The 15,205-nt window shown below is 45.3% G+C and overlaps 1 protein-coding gene across 1 annotated transcript in view; it reads right to left on the bottom strand.

Annotated features, from left to right (window-relative positions):
* Stmnd1 (stathmin domain containing 1) overlaps positions 1–12,791 on the bottom strand; it is a 30,357-nt gene extending 17,566 nt beyond the window's left edge. The window contains exons 1-2 of the mRNA XM_045136362.1: positions 12,711–12,791; positions 316–496 (exon numbers count right to left, since the gene is read on the bottom strand). Coding sequence (XP_044992297.1) covers positions 316–496; positions 12,711–12,791 — 262 coding nt within the window. The remainder of the gene's footprint in view (positions 1–315; positions 497–12,710) is intronic.
* Positions 12,792–15,205: the final 2,414 nt, after the last annotated feature.

Genomic DNA, 15,205 nt, shown 5'->3' on the forward strand with positions numbered 1-15,205 from the left:
GAACTTTCCCTTAGAAAGCTGTTAGCATAGGAGTTTAAATTCCCTTAAGTTGTGAGACTCCTATTCCTAAAGTATGTTTTTGCTTCTCAATGAAGGCTCTTTATTTTTTTAAAGATTGCTTAATCAACAAGATTAATGGCTTGCATTATTTACTTACACAATGGAAGCTTTCAACTAAATTCTAAGGTGAAAACTTTGCCAGTTAAAGTATACCATGGCCCCAAAAGCAGTGATAAAAGGGTTATCATATATTTATCATATGTTTAGAGAAGTAATATTTTGTGGACATCAAGAAGAGTAGGGATGAGAAGTTACCTGAATTTACTATTCCATTTCTTTGACTGGGAGATGGAGAATGTTCTGGAATAGTTCCAGGCAAGCTTCCCATCTGAGCTTGTTGATCCAGGCTTTCAGCATTATTCACAGTGGCCTGGGGCCATGAAGCCTCAGTCTCCAGGTGGCAATTCTCCCCAGAAGGAGTCACCCTGACACCAGCCTGTGAAAGGGAACAACATGCTGAGGGTCAAGGTTTCTTAGGAAAATGAAAACAGCATTGCAAGATCTGCCTTGTGAGCATTTAGCCAACCAGTGAGGGGTACTCTGAAGCCTGCAGATGTTATGCCACGAGGCAAAATGACCTAGCAGATATGATTAGCTTGTGCTTACTCAGATGGTAAGGTAATCCTGAATTATTCTGATGGGCCCAGATCCAATCACAGCTATTCTTATAAGAGGCAGGGAGTGTTATGGTTTGGATATAAAATGTCCCTAAAGGTTCATGTGTTGAAGGCTCGGCTCCCAGCTGGAAGCACTACTGAGAATGCTAACCTTAGCAGCGGATTACTCCCCTGATGAATTCATAGCTGAGTGGGAGGCTAGGCGGAGGAACAGATCAGTGAAGGCTACAACTTCTCTCTAGAGTCTTTCTCTCTGGCTCACTCTGCTATGGGAAGCTGAGGCACACAGAGGTCGCATCAGAGACCAAGTGGAGAATCAGATTTATTCATATTGACATGGGCTTGGAGGAATAACTTCCAAAGCTTGAGTGCTGAGCTCTGATGGTTCAGAGTTTTTATAGATAATGTGGCAGGCAGTCTGGCATGATCTTGAATTCTTTAAACTATCGGTGGGTTACAAGTTTCCTAGGTTACATTATTCTGGGATACAAACAGAAAATTTCTTAGCAATAAGTCAGCAAATGAAAATACAAATGTAGAAAAGAGAGCTGTTCAGAGGTGTTTTTAATTATGGTCTAGTTTTATGAGATATCTGACAGACTGACAGGAGCAGGGCTTTACATTTTTAGTTTAGACTCTGAAGGTTTGTGAAAGCTGCTTCACACAAAATGGGTGGGGGGAGGGCTTTGGTTTGGTTAAAATCACCACAGCTCTACTTTTCATTTGCTCCATCAGGCCCTCTCTGCCACAGTGCTCTGCCTCACAGTGAAATAGCCAAGTGCCCATGGAAGGAAGCCTGTGGAATTGGCCCCACTGTAGCCACAGTCAGTAAGTGGAGAGCAATGGACACTCAGGCACAGCTAGGCCACCTTGATAGCCCTTTGGGATCCTCAGCCCGTGGAATGCGGCGACCCACAGTTGGTGTCGGTGGGTCTTCCTATCTCAATTAGCCTAATTCTTCATAGACCTGTTTCCATGGTTGTAGGTCCCGTCAAGTCAACAATAGATGTTAACAATCACCGATGCCATATTAACGACCATAATAAGGAAATCCCAAGACAGTGAACATCATTCAGGCTGTAGTGTGGGTATTGCTTGTTGCTTCTAGCCATATTTTCAGTGGAAATTGGGGGCAAAAGGCAGAGCAGAGGGAACATAAAAACTTGCAGTCTGGCCAAAAAAAAGGAGTTTATTTAAAGTTGAGGATCAGAAAATAAAAACAAAAAAAGTATAAATAAAGTTGGGGATCACAGAGGTGTGGTTTGTAAAGAGATTAGCACCATTAAAAAGAAACTAAGGGGCTGGACATGGTAGTGCATGCCTTTAATGCCAGCACTCAGGAGGTAGAGGTAAGAGGATCACTGTGAGTTTGAGGCCAGCCTGAGACTACTTAGTGAATTTAGGTCAGCCTGGGCTAGAGTGAGATCCTACCTCAAAATACAACCCCAACTCCCCACACACACAAAAAAAAGAAAAAACGAAAAGAAACTAAGTGGCTGGAGAGTTGGCTCAGCAGTTAAGGCGCTTGCCTATAAAGCCTATCAACCAACCCGGGTTTAAGTCCCCAGTAGCCACAAAAAGCCAGATGTACAAAATGGCATCTGCATATGAAATATTTTTGCATCAGAGGCCCTGGCATGCCCATTCACATTATTCTTCTGTGTCTCCCTCTCTTTCTCTCTCTCTCTGCTTACAAATAAACAAATAAAATATATATTTGAAAAAAGAAACCAGGGCTAGAGAGATGGCTCAGCAGTTAAGGTGCTTGCCTAAAAACCTAATGACCTGAGTTCAACTCCCCAGCATATAAAGCCAGATGCACAAGGTGGCACATGTGTCTGGAGTTCTTTTGCAGCAGCTAGAGGCTCGGGTGCACCCCCTCATATTTTCTCTCTCCTGCATGGAGGCAGAGGTAGGAAGGCTGCTTGAGTTCAAGGCCAGACTGAGACTACATAGTGAATTCCAGGTCAGCCTGGGCTAGAGTGAGACCCTACCTCAAAAAAACAAAAAAACTAAAACCTAAGTATTTGGCATTGGGATAATTAGATAGATGCCTTAATGTAAGATCCAAGGATGGGGAGTAATGCTTTGGAATGCTGTCTTCTCGACCCAGAATGGCCACTGCACTCATGACTTCACAGTGGCTGTTGTTACCTGCATAATATTGGACCCATTCAGGTTGTTACATATGATAGGGCAGAAAAGATATTAAAATAGAAGAAGGACTAGTAGGTAAGAAGAAGGAGTTCACTGGAGAGAGGTGTGGGGGAAACAAGAGGCTAGTGGAGGAGGATTATATACATTGTTAATAATTTTTTTAAAGATGTGTCAGAAGTCCCAGGAATGGGCTTGATAGCATCCATCAACAACTCAACAGTGTGAATGTTTGAACTCACTTTAAAGACTTGGATTTGAGAAGAGAGTTCTGGGGCATCTTGCTCACATAGGACCACTTAGGAGGCCACTTTACAGCTCAGTCACCAGGCACTGGCACTGTGAGGACTCTGTTCTAAAGGGAGCTGGTTACTTTCCTCAGTACCAAACCTTTTGATGCCAGTTTTGCAGGCGTCTGGAATGCAGGAGTTAATTGGATGGAGGAAGTCACTTGGGAGCATGTGTCTGAGGATAGATCTTGACCACCGTGCAGCCTTCCCACCCTGCTGCCTCCTGATGCCACGAAGTACCACTGTGCCCTACCCCCTTGCTTCACACCCAGAAGTTCTGCCTCGACACACATGGGCCCAGGTGATCAAAACCTCTGAAAGCATGAGACAGAATAACACCTTCCTCTATTAAGTGATCATCCTTGGATATTTTATGTGGCTGTGGCTCATGAAAATGTGACTAAAGAAGAACTAAAGATGCACAAGGTTGGAAATAGGGACAAATTTGAGGATGCTTCAGTTCAGATGTGAAGACAGAGGAATGGGAAGGACACAGCTCAGTTACATGGCAAGGCAGGGGAAGGGTCGTTTGTCCACTGCCTCCGATAGTCACTAGCTGTTGCAGGACTTAACCTCACCTAGTACAACCACCTTTGCATTGCTGACCTGCAGAACTGTAATAGAGTATATCTGTATTGTTGAAAGTCACTAAATTGTCAACTTGTCAAAACAGACACAGGAAAGTAATAGAATTTTACCATTTCATGGGGAGGCACGTTTCATTCTGAGGCTTATGGAGGACAAAAGTAAGTCCATGATCACCAATTGTGAAAATAGTCATGCTACTGAATAGAAGAGAATATTTCCATTATTTATTTATTTATTTATTTATTTATTTATTTATTTAGAGAGAATGAGCATGCCAGCACCTCTAGCCACTGCAAATGAACTCCAGACACATGTACCACCATGTGCATCTGGTTTACATAGGTTCTGGGAAATTGAACCTGGGTTCTTAGGCTTTGCAGGCAAGTGCCTTAACCCCTAAGTCATCTCTCCAGCCCAAAAATGTTTTTTTTTTAATAAAATGATACCATCTTGTATATGTGTGTATGAGCATGTGCATGTGTGTATGAGCATGTGTATGTGTGTATGAGCATGTGCATGTGTGTATGAGCATGTGCATGTGTGTATGAGCATGTGTATGTGTGTATGAGCATGTGCATGTGTGTATGAGCATGTGCATGTGTGTATGAGCATGTGTATGTGTGTATGAGCATGTGCATGTGTGTATGAGCATGTGTATATGTGTATGAGCATGTGCATGTGGACGTCAGAGAACCACCTCACGGTGTCATTCCTTTTCTTCCATCTTCTTTGAGACACGGTTCCTCTTGTTATTTTGTTGTTAAGAAGGCCACTCTAGCTGGCCCACAAGTGACAGGACTCTCCTGCCCTTACCATCTGGTAATATAGGTGTTCTGGGATTACAGACACATTTAGCACTTTGTATCTGGCTTTATGTGGGTGCTGGGGACCAAACTCTGGTTGACAGGCTTGCAGAGCAAGCATCTTTAACTCCTCCCCAGCCTCTACACTGTAAAACATAATAAAACCCACTAAAATAACTAAATAATAAAGAAGGAAATTATAATTGTCAATAGCTTGTATAAATCATGTGTAGGCATAAATGTTACTCAAACACTAATCTAAGTATTGCTTGGAAGGTACCGTGAGGATGTGATTCACATCTACAGACTTCCTTTCAGAAAGATTATCTTTGCTAGTCTGGGTGAGTCCCTTCTCATTTCATCATTTGAAAGGCTCTCAGAGAAAACACGAGTCTCCCTTGGGGAGAAGAAACAGTGTGCATATGGGCAGCAGCTCCAGCCCCAGCTGACCCTTTCTGAGCACTTGTCCCACACTGTGGACTTTGGAGCTGGCTGGATGGTCCCATGGGTCAGTTCTTTGCAATGCATTTATCTTTCCACTTACACTAGCTCTACTGTGTCTGCTTCACTGAAAGAATCCTGACAGATAAAAGCTGACAGTAGAAAGGAAAAAGTACCACCCCCAGACAGAGGCATATCAACACTGTGGTATGCAACCTCCTAAAGGTACATGCTCACATACAGTCTTCAAAAATAAATTAGAAGCCAGGCATGATGGTGCACATCTTTAATCCCAGCACTCGGGAGGCCAAGGTAGGAGGATCGCCGTGAGTTTGAGGCCACCCTGAGACTCCATAGTGAATTCCAGGTCAGCCTGGGCTAGAGTGAGACCCTGCCTTGAAAAACCAAATAAATAAATAAATTAGAGTTGGCCAATAAGACCGTGAAAATGCTCAGTATCCTTTAGTTATCAGAAAACTACAATACAACGCTTCATGCGCATGAAGATGTCTACAGTGAAAAAGACAGGCAAGTCGTAAGTGGTAGAGGGGGTGTGGGGAGACCAGAACTCTCATACATTGCTGTGATACTACAAAATGTAGAGGCAAAGGATGGGAATATTACTTAGTGATTAAAGGTGCTTCTTTGCAAAGCCTGTGGGCCCAGGTTAAGTTCCCCAGCCATTCATGTAATGCCACATACAAAAAGGATTGCAAGCATCTGGCATTCCAAGGCACACATGCACACACACACACACACACACACACACACACACGTGTAAATAAAAATCTTAGAAACAAAACAAAAGCCTGAGCAGCCTAAGTGAGACAGTTCTATGACATCCTCTGAGGCTCAGGAACCATTGTGGGAAGAATGAGCAGGGACAGCACTTTTAAATGCTGTCTTCCAGCACACAGTGGTGACGTGTTCATGGCTTCCCAGTGGCTGATGCTACCTATACAAGACTTGCATAATAGGTGGAAAAAGTGCTGACAACAAAATAGAAGAGAGGCTAGTTGGAAAGAAGAAGGAATTCAGTAGAGAGAAAAGGGAACATGGTGGGAGGGGATGAGGATCATATGATATTTTCTACATGTATGGAGATTGTTAATACAAATTTAAAAATCTGTTGTAAAACAGTTTAAGAGTTCCTCAAAAAAAAAAAAAACAAAAAAAAAACATTGTAACTGCATGACCCAGGAACTCCACTCCCAGGTACATGTTCAAGCCAAATAAAGATATATGACCAAACACTTGCACACAATGCCTACAGTTATAATTCACAGTGTTAAAGTAGAAGCAGCCCAATATCTGTCTGCTGGAGAGTCAGTAATCACGCAACATATAGTTGACAAGAAAGGGACTAAACACTGATACTTCTTACAGCATGTAACATCTGAAAATTCTACGACAAATAAAGGAACAGTTACAAGGACTATTCATGCTCAGAATAGGCAAACTCACAGAAATAGAAAATCAATTTCAATGCGGGATAGGACAAAGGGATGAGATGCGGTGAGGGAAATGAAGATTAGCTGCTTATGGATATAAATATAAACACACATACACACACACACTCACACACACACATATATGCGCATCTGAAAATGCACACACTCACATATATAATACACATATATTTTAAATATAAGCACATCTGCTCCCTTTCAGGAAGCACTCCAAACTTTGAAGTCTTTTGAGGCAAAAATCATGACAAGTAGCTTGTCAGTCATGCTCAGGATCTTGTGATTTAATTATGGATTCTCATATGTTCACATTAAGATTCACAGAGTTCTTCCTGTGTTCACATAAAATGTCAGCTTTGAAGCCACCCCCAGTTCATAGTGGAAAGGGTTAGTTAGAGCTGAGGCCTGTACCAGTGTATTAGTCACTTTCCCATTGCTGTGAACAAATATCTGGCCAGAAGCAGCTTAGCAAAGGAAAGGGTTTAATTCCACTTACAGTTGTGAGGAGAAATCTCATGGTGGGGAAGGCATGGCATCCAGGACTAGAGATGGTCACATTGTGTTTGCAATCAGGAAGCAGAGAATGAATAGGAAGTGGGGACAGGATATAAAACCTCAATGCCCACCCCCAGTGACCCACATCCTCCCACAAGGATTTACCTCCTAAAGGTTCCACAACCTTCCCTAACAGCACCAGGCACTAGGGTCCAAGTGTTCAAACACATGAGTCTGTGGGGAGAACATTTTACATTCAAACTACAATGGTAAACCTTGCATGGTGGTGCATGTCTTTAATCCTAGCATTTGGGATGTAGGAGGGTCCCTGTGAGTTCAAGGCTAGCCTGGGCCACAGAGTGAGTTCCAGGTCAGCCTGGGATAAAATAAAAACAAATCCCAATTGGGGAAAGAATAAAAGAAAAATAACAAACAATTAAAAAAAACCCCAATAGACTGGAAATAGAAAATTAGTAGCATAGGCCAGTAAGCTAGACAGGAAATATAAAGGGAATAGGAAGGGAAGGGGGGACTTAATAGGATGGTATTGTATATATGTAAGTAGAAGAACAGATTAATGGGGGTGAAAAGGCCTAAGTGAGGTCAGGAGAAGAGATTGAGTAAGGGAAAGGTGGAGGGAGGGATAATCAAAATCTAAGAGGATATAAATACATCATATGGAAACTACTTTTTTTGGACAATAGAACACACAGAAGCCATATATCGTTACTAGCAAATTTTCAGTGCCAGGGATGGGATACCTTCCAGTGAGTTGTTGGCCAGGGAGGACCCTGATGTCCCCAAAACACTATAGGCCATTGCCGAGGCCCTTGGTTTCCCACCAGGAATAGATGGTAAGACCCTATTGTTGAAGACTCCACATACTTGGGGCTGCGAGGTCACTGAGAAATCCTGCTGGAGCTGAGCTGAAAACCTCCACCATCTAGATCAGCTCACAGAAAGCTGGAAAAGCCATGCTGCATGCAGTTCAATGGGAAAGAGAGAAATCACCAGTGAAGATAGCCAACAGTGGACACTGCAAGCCTTATATTTGGCCAGTCAGGTCAAATGAGCCAATGGGTGCAATAGTGGCACATCTATTATAGGGAAAACCAACTGCCCTATAATTTGACTGGAGGCCCGCTCCATGGGAGGGAATACATCCCTGATACTGAAAACCTATGACAAGGGCAGTCATGAGCCCTAAGGGGTGTAACGTCTGCTGCTGTCTGGATAAAAGTATATACTATGCTCACCAAAGTGCCCAATAAGCACTTCTCTTAATGTTCCTACCCATATATTAATGCTACTCTCACTTTTGGGCAGAAAACCTTCTCTTTTCAGCTGGCAGTGACCTTGGGATGACTCAGAAGGCACCATGGTGCTGAGAAGAAGTGACAGAGGAGTGCTTAGCACTGAAATATCTCTATCACACCTTCCAAAGTTCAGGGTCCATTGCAGAAGAGGTGGCAGAAAGAATGTAAGCCAAAGGAAGGGTAGGGCTCCTTACAACGTGCTCCTCCAGACACAAAATGGCCTGGATATCCATGACTTCACAGTGCCTGACACTACCTACATAAGACCACCATGATGGGAAGAGAAGATTATGGCATCATAATAAAAGAGAGACTGATTTAGAGGGGGAGGGGATATGATGGAAATTGGAGTTTCAAAGGGGAAAGTTGGGGGAGGGAGGGAATTACAATGGGATATTGTTTATAATTATGGAAGTTGTAAAATAAATAAATAAATAACTAAAAAGAAATTGGCACAAGAAGAAAGGCTGAAAGTAATCATGTGCTTTTTTTCCTCCTTCCTCCTGTCTTCATAGGCACCTCACCCTCACTATGAGGAAGCTGATCCAGGAAAGCAGCCCTTACATACAACATATCTCACATCACATACAAAACCTAATATGCATGTGTGTGTTATATGTGTTTTGACCCTGTGCCTCCCTGAGATGTGGCCAACAAGATTCCATTTATATTTTCACATGAATAAGCAACATATCTGGACTACATAAACAGTGACAGCAGAGGAGGCAATGGGAGGCAGGTGGAAGGTGTTCCTCTTTACCTTGAAATAAAGGTGTCCGAGCCCAAGTCTCTGTTTCCACATTTTGCATTGACTTTACTAACATTCCAGTGTTTTAGGGATAAAGACTTATAAATTCCAAGATAATAGCTATGCATAGAAGTTTAAACAAGGCACCAGTTTTAACTAGAGGTAGCTGTTTGTTGTTTGCTCTTTATAAATTACTTTTTTTTTTTCGTCTAGGCGTATGATATGTATCCCACAGCTTTTAGAAACATATTTACCAAACAGCTTGGAAGGGACAAATTGTTGATGCTCCTGAGCTGAGAGCTTCTGAAATCAATGAGCAGGTTCACTCGTGAGCACAGTCATCCTTAGACCTACAGGAACACTTGCTCTTCTAAACAAGATGCTTTCATTAGTTTATTTCCAGTAAATACAACAACAAATGTCAACTCTTAAAAGAAAATAAGACTGAAATAGCTGTTTCAGAAGTTTTAGGAAGTAATTTAGTCCTTTTTGCAGACAGTAAGCAAGACCTTTCTTACCAAACGTTAGAGCAAACCAGTGGCTAGTCCTTGGCCACTGATCACCCCTTGTCATCTGTGATGGTTTGATTCAGGTGTCCCCCATAAACTAAGGTGTTCTCAATGCTAGGTGCCCAGCTGATGGATATTTGGGAATTAATGCCACCTGGTGGGAGTGTATTGTTGGGGGTGGGCTTATGGGTGTTATAGCCAGTTTCCCCTTGCCAGTGTTTGGCACACTCTCCTGTTGCTATTGTCCACCTTATGTTGGCCAGAGTGTGATGTCCACCCTCTGCTCATGCCATCATTTTCCCTGCCACCATGGAGTTTCCCCTCGAACCTGTGAGCCAAAATAAATCCTCTTTTTCCCACAAGCTGCTCTTGGTTGGGTGATTTCTACCAGCAATGCAAACCTGACTGCAACATCATCTAAGCTCTTTCTTGAGTTACTCATGCAGAAAAAGAGCATCTCTCCAACTAAGAAGTTTCACATACTTTTCTTATTATTATGCATTGTTTTACTGCAATCCATTCTCACCTCTTTAGACTAAGGCAGAAGTGAACTGCAAGTCTGTAGACAGTTCTCCAGCAGTTTAATTCAGGATATTTTAAAGTGAAGGTGCTAAGATACATAAATATTTCATTCAGACAAACACATTCATCTCATTTTAAAGACATTGCTGAACTGCTGAACTCTATGTCCTATGCATTTATGAAATCGTGAAGGCATTACTATTCTGATAGCTGTAGAGTGTTTAATTAATGATAGTCATGCCCTTCCCAGCTCAGACTTCCAAAGTGAGTGCAAGGAAGAAAAGGTATATGCGTGAGTCAGCCAAGGCTATTTTCAGGTTAGTTTAATCTTGACTTTCCTCCTTGCAGACCTTCACTGGTCACATGATGCTGCTAGGAGACAAGAACACACAGAGCAGTCTGGGGAATGGGGTGGTGTGGGGGGAGATCATGGACCCGAATGACTGCACAGAGCCCACAGTGAGCTACAGAGAGAAAAGACAGTTCCTGTCCTAACCAAGGCAACAGTGTAGGAAACATGGGAGCAGGGGAACAAATACACAAACAACATAGAATGTCGTGCGGAGGGTTGGGGAGGTGACTCAGTGGTAAAGTGCTTTTGTGCAGGTGTGAGGAGCACACTTCAGCTCCACGGCTCCCACAGACGTGCTGGGGGGACATGGTGGCTGCCTGTCATCCCAGTGCTCAAAAGGCAAGACAGAGCAGTCCTGGCCAAGCTAGCTAGGCTAGTATCCATAAGCTTTGGGTTCAGCGGGGAGACCTTGTCTGAATAAGTAAGGAAGAGAATAATCAAGAAAGACAAGAAAAGCTGGAGAGCTTGTTTAGTAGTCAAGGTGCTTACCTGTGAAGCCTAAGGACCCAGGTTCTACTCCCCAGAACCCTCGTAAGCCAGATGGACAAGGTGACTCACACACACAAGGGAGTGCATGTGTACAAGGTGCTGAACATGTCGGGAGTTTGTTTGCAGTGACTGAAGCTCTGGCGTGACAATTCTCTCCCTCTCCCTCTCTTGCTTATAAATATAAAAAATAAGGAAGATGTTCAATGGCAACCTTTGACCTCTGTGGGGGAGAGTGGAGCTTTAAACAGATGTGTGCCCCTAGTAAGGGCTGGGAATGTCAGCTGTGGGAGCTGTGGGACTCTGTAAGGAAGGACACGTTAGGAGCTCAGCAATACCACTGGGGACAGAGCCCAGGGATGCATTCCATGGGGAGGGCGGGGAGGTGTGAACCAGCTTGCTTGGAGACACAAGCTTGGTAAGTCACGTGACCTGGCAGACTGGAGAGTCTGTGCAAGACAGACTGGAGGTAGGTGGAAGATAGCATTAGATAAAGGATGTAAAGGGTTTTGTATGGGATGGGAAGTGGGTTATTTTTTGAAGGGGGGTAGACTGGTTATAGTGGTAACAGGAAAGGGGAAGGCCCTGGAATCCAAGCCAGCCTCAGCTGCAGTTTGAAGCTATCCTGAGCTACACTCGAAAACCAAAGCAAAACAAAATGAGACAGAGACAGGAAGAGGAGATGATGGTGACTTCAGTGAAGACTGGTCATGTGGGCATAGAAAGTAGAACACAGTACTAAGGCAGATGGTATTTACAAGCAGGCTTCCCTCAGAACAGCGGGACTAAGCCTGGAGCCTCAGACTATGCTAGACTTGGATTTGCATCCATCCATCCACTCTAGAGACAAGGTCTCATTTATCATAGGCTAGCCTTGAACTTACTATGTTCAAAGATGGGAATGACTTTGAACTCCTGTCTTCATCTCCTGAGTGCTGGCGTTACAAGCGTTCATCAACACGCCCCATCGACGTGGTGCTGAAGATCCAGCCCTGGGCTTTGTACACGTTAGGCAAGCCGTCTACTGACTGAGATACATCTCCAGGACCTTGAGTTTGCTTTTTAAACCCACTCTGGGAGCCCAGCCCATGCGCCCCATAAATGACAGGTGCACTAACTGGCATCATGTCTGCCGTGACACAGGTGCACTTTGCAGGTCCAAGAATGACCAGTGGGAAAGGTGGTCCTAACTGCCAGTGTACTGCCCAAGCCAGCATGCTGAGTTCCCGTTAACTCTGTAAGAGTGATTTTGGGGGTGAATTAGATGGCAGTCTTAACTCTGAGTCCCCTTCCAACTTCCCCTCCCCTATGGACCATGAGCAACGGCTCATTGGGATTTTGAAGGTGGTAAGGATGGAACATCATCTCCTTCCTGCCACACCCAATCCTCCCGGCATGCCCCATTCTGGGAAAATTCCCCCCAATGCACACGAAGAATTACAGGGGTGCAACCCTGAGGCACGTGGGAAAGACCACTGGACCTAGACTCCCCAACTCCGTCTTCCAACTCCGAGTGTTTGCTGGGAAAGCTGAAGACGTGGCCAGATGTCCATGCTCCATGTTCCTGAACCAGCAACCTATGGGGCAGCTCCCAGAACCTGACTTCCCTCACAAAGGACCAGTCCCAGCGGTGTGCTGAAAACACCAGCTAAGGGCAGCAGAGGCAGAAAGTCTCAGTCTGTCTCTGTCCCTCCCTCTCTCCCTCCCTCTCCAGGGTCTTGCTGTGCAGCCCTGGTATTCACTATGTAGCCCAGGTAGGCCTTGGAGTCGAGGCAATCCCCCTGCCTCAGCTTCTCCGAGCTGGGATGTAAATGCCTCCACGCACAGCTGTTTGGTTACCCTCCCGCGACGTCGATCTTTTACCTTGGGTGGTTCTTCCCAGCCCCTCCTGGGCGCCGGCCCGCCTCGCCGGTCCGGGGCGCGCCGGGAAGGCCCGCAGCCCATGCCGCCCGCCGCGGGGTCCCCCTGCCCGCAGCCCGCGCTCCCAGCCGGGGCAGCGGCGCTCGCGCTCGGCCTCGGCCTCGGCCTCGGGCAGTTGCTGGGATCTGTTGCCACAATAAACTGAGTCACGGGGCCCTGGGAGGCGACGGAGATGGGACTTCGACACTAAGTCACAGCTAAGAGCAAACTGCCAATCTGCCCAGGAGGAGGGGACGGCTGGCCCCAATGGGGTCCAAGCATCCTGCGGGGATCTCTGATTCGTTTTGTTTTGCAAGTGCGGCTGGACACGCCCCACTCCCCTGGTCCACCCGCTGGAGTCGTCGGGCACCGCGGACGTGTGGAGGTGACACAGTCCGCCAGGCGGTGGTGCAGACCTCAGAAAGGATGGCCACACCGGAAAAGAAACTCACCTTAGACGAAAGCCCCACAAGACTTCGCACAGCTCAGCAGCTGCCAAGGGGCTCGGCGTCCTTATGCCGAGAGCATCTTAGGAGTCTGCTGTAAGGACAGGACACGCCTATGCTCAGTTTTCACAGAGAATTAAATAAAAGTGGTGCAGCCCATCAAGAAAGGCAGGTTGGAGGACGGCTCAAAAGAGCAAGTTTGCCTTTGAATATTCTTCCTGCTGTCTGTTATTGTTACAGATACCAATGCTTTGTTTTCAGGCTCCAGACCTTCCCAAGATCTCAAGGGAGCTCCCTAGGACAGAGCTGGGGAGAGGACCGGAGGGGGGGGGGCTGATTCTGTCTCTCCATGTTCCCAAACAACAGGAAAACACAAGAAAGGGCTCTTGGTAATGCAAAATTCCTAGAATCCTTCCAAGGAAACCAACCGTCTGCTCTGTGATAAACAGCTGATTATTTACTCTATAGCATTTAATTAATTAATGTGTTCTGTTTTTTGAGACAGTCACATGTAACCCAGTTTTGCTTCAAACTTGTCTTTGTAGCCAAGGACAACCTCGAAATACTGATCCTCCTGGGATTACAGGGATTATAGGTGTTTACCACCACGCCCATCTTATATTCAGATTTCAAATGTATTTAACATTTAAAGAGACTTTACCAGAAGGAAAGAGGAGAAAATAAAGCGAGCTCTTGCCAGGTGACTGGCAGGAAGGGAGCGAAAGCCACGTGTTGGTAGGGTCCCACTCCCATCTCAGCCCTGCTGGACTGAGAGGGGGGCTTATCAGAACAGAAATGTGGAAGCTCAACAAAGGCGAAAAGCCACATCTGTATTTAAGAAAATAAAACAGGGTCTTGCTATGTGGCTGAGGCTGGACTGGAACTTACACTCAGCCTCCAGGATTACGGGGTGCTCCACTACCCACAGCTCTACTTTAGCAGTTTAGTATATTTAAACTCATTCACTGAGCTGGGGGGGTTGCTCAGCAGTCACAGGTGCTTGCATTGGAAGCGTGCCTGATCAGGGCTCAATTCCCCAGTACCCACGTAAAGCCAGATGCACAAAGTGGCTCAAATGCATGGAGTTGGTTTGTAGTGGCAAAAGGCTCTGGCACAGACATTCTGTCCTCCCCTCTCTCAGGAAAAGAAATAAAAATAAATAAGATAATCCCATTCATTTCCTTGCCCTCTTATTTCTCCTGAATTATCCCTTCATTGGAATTGAGAAAGCAGATCATTCTGATCGCGGGGGAGCGAACATTGCAGGTGCATCGATGAAGAGCTGATGTGAGAGCAGAGGAGCTTTGAGGAACATTGCCGAAAGTGTTGACTCAACGGGTGCACTAAGCGAGAGTCCACGCGCCGTCTGACAACTGGAAAGTTCTCCACTACTGCAAAGGACGCCTATAGCATGTTCTTGGGGAAGTTTAGTGGGTGTTTGTAAAACTGTAGCAGTGAAATGTTGTTTCCACCCCTTTCTTCTTTTTGTGTGTGGATGATGTGTGTGCGCATGTTCGTGTTCTGTGAGTGTGGGTGCACGTGTGGGCTTGTCACTGTTCACCTTGATTGAACCAGTGTCTCTTGTTACTCACGGCTACAAAGCTGCCAGGAGATTCGCCTCCTCCCTTGCTGTCGACATGCTGGATTGGAGCTGGCTGTGGGGTCTGGCTTTCTGTGAGCTCTGAGGACTTGGTACTCACCACCCGTGCATGGTAAGCACTGTATCTAGGTGGACATCTCCCACCCCCTTGGCTGTCCTTTTAAGGCTATGAACTGAAGTTTGCCGAGAATGAATGGGGTGGTACCAATATGCGTTATGTAGGCATCTTTTGGGGCCTCCAAGGACCACAGCCCCAAAATGCGAGAATGTCCTTTTCCTGGAGGTCACTAGGGCCAGTTTATGCTGACTCCTGGGAGCTGATCGTTAGCAATATTAGAACACAGTGGTTAAACAGCACCAGGGTGAAAACTAAATCCCACAAGCTTACAAGTAAACTATTTGGTTTAATTTTA

Source organism: Jaculus jaculus, chromosome 17, assembly GCF_020740685.1.
Source record: "Jaculus jaculus isolate mJacJac1 chromosome 17, mJacJac1.mat.Y.cur, whole genome shotgun sequence".
In the NCBI taxonomy this organism is placed as follows: domain Eukaryota; kingdom Metazoa; phylum Chordata; class Mammalia; order Rodentia; family Dipodidae; genus Jaculus; species Jaculus jaculus.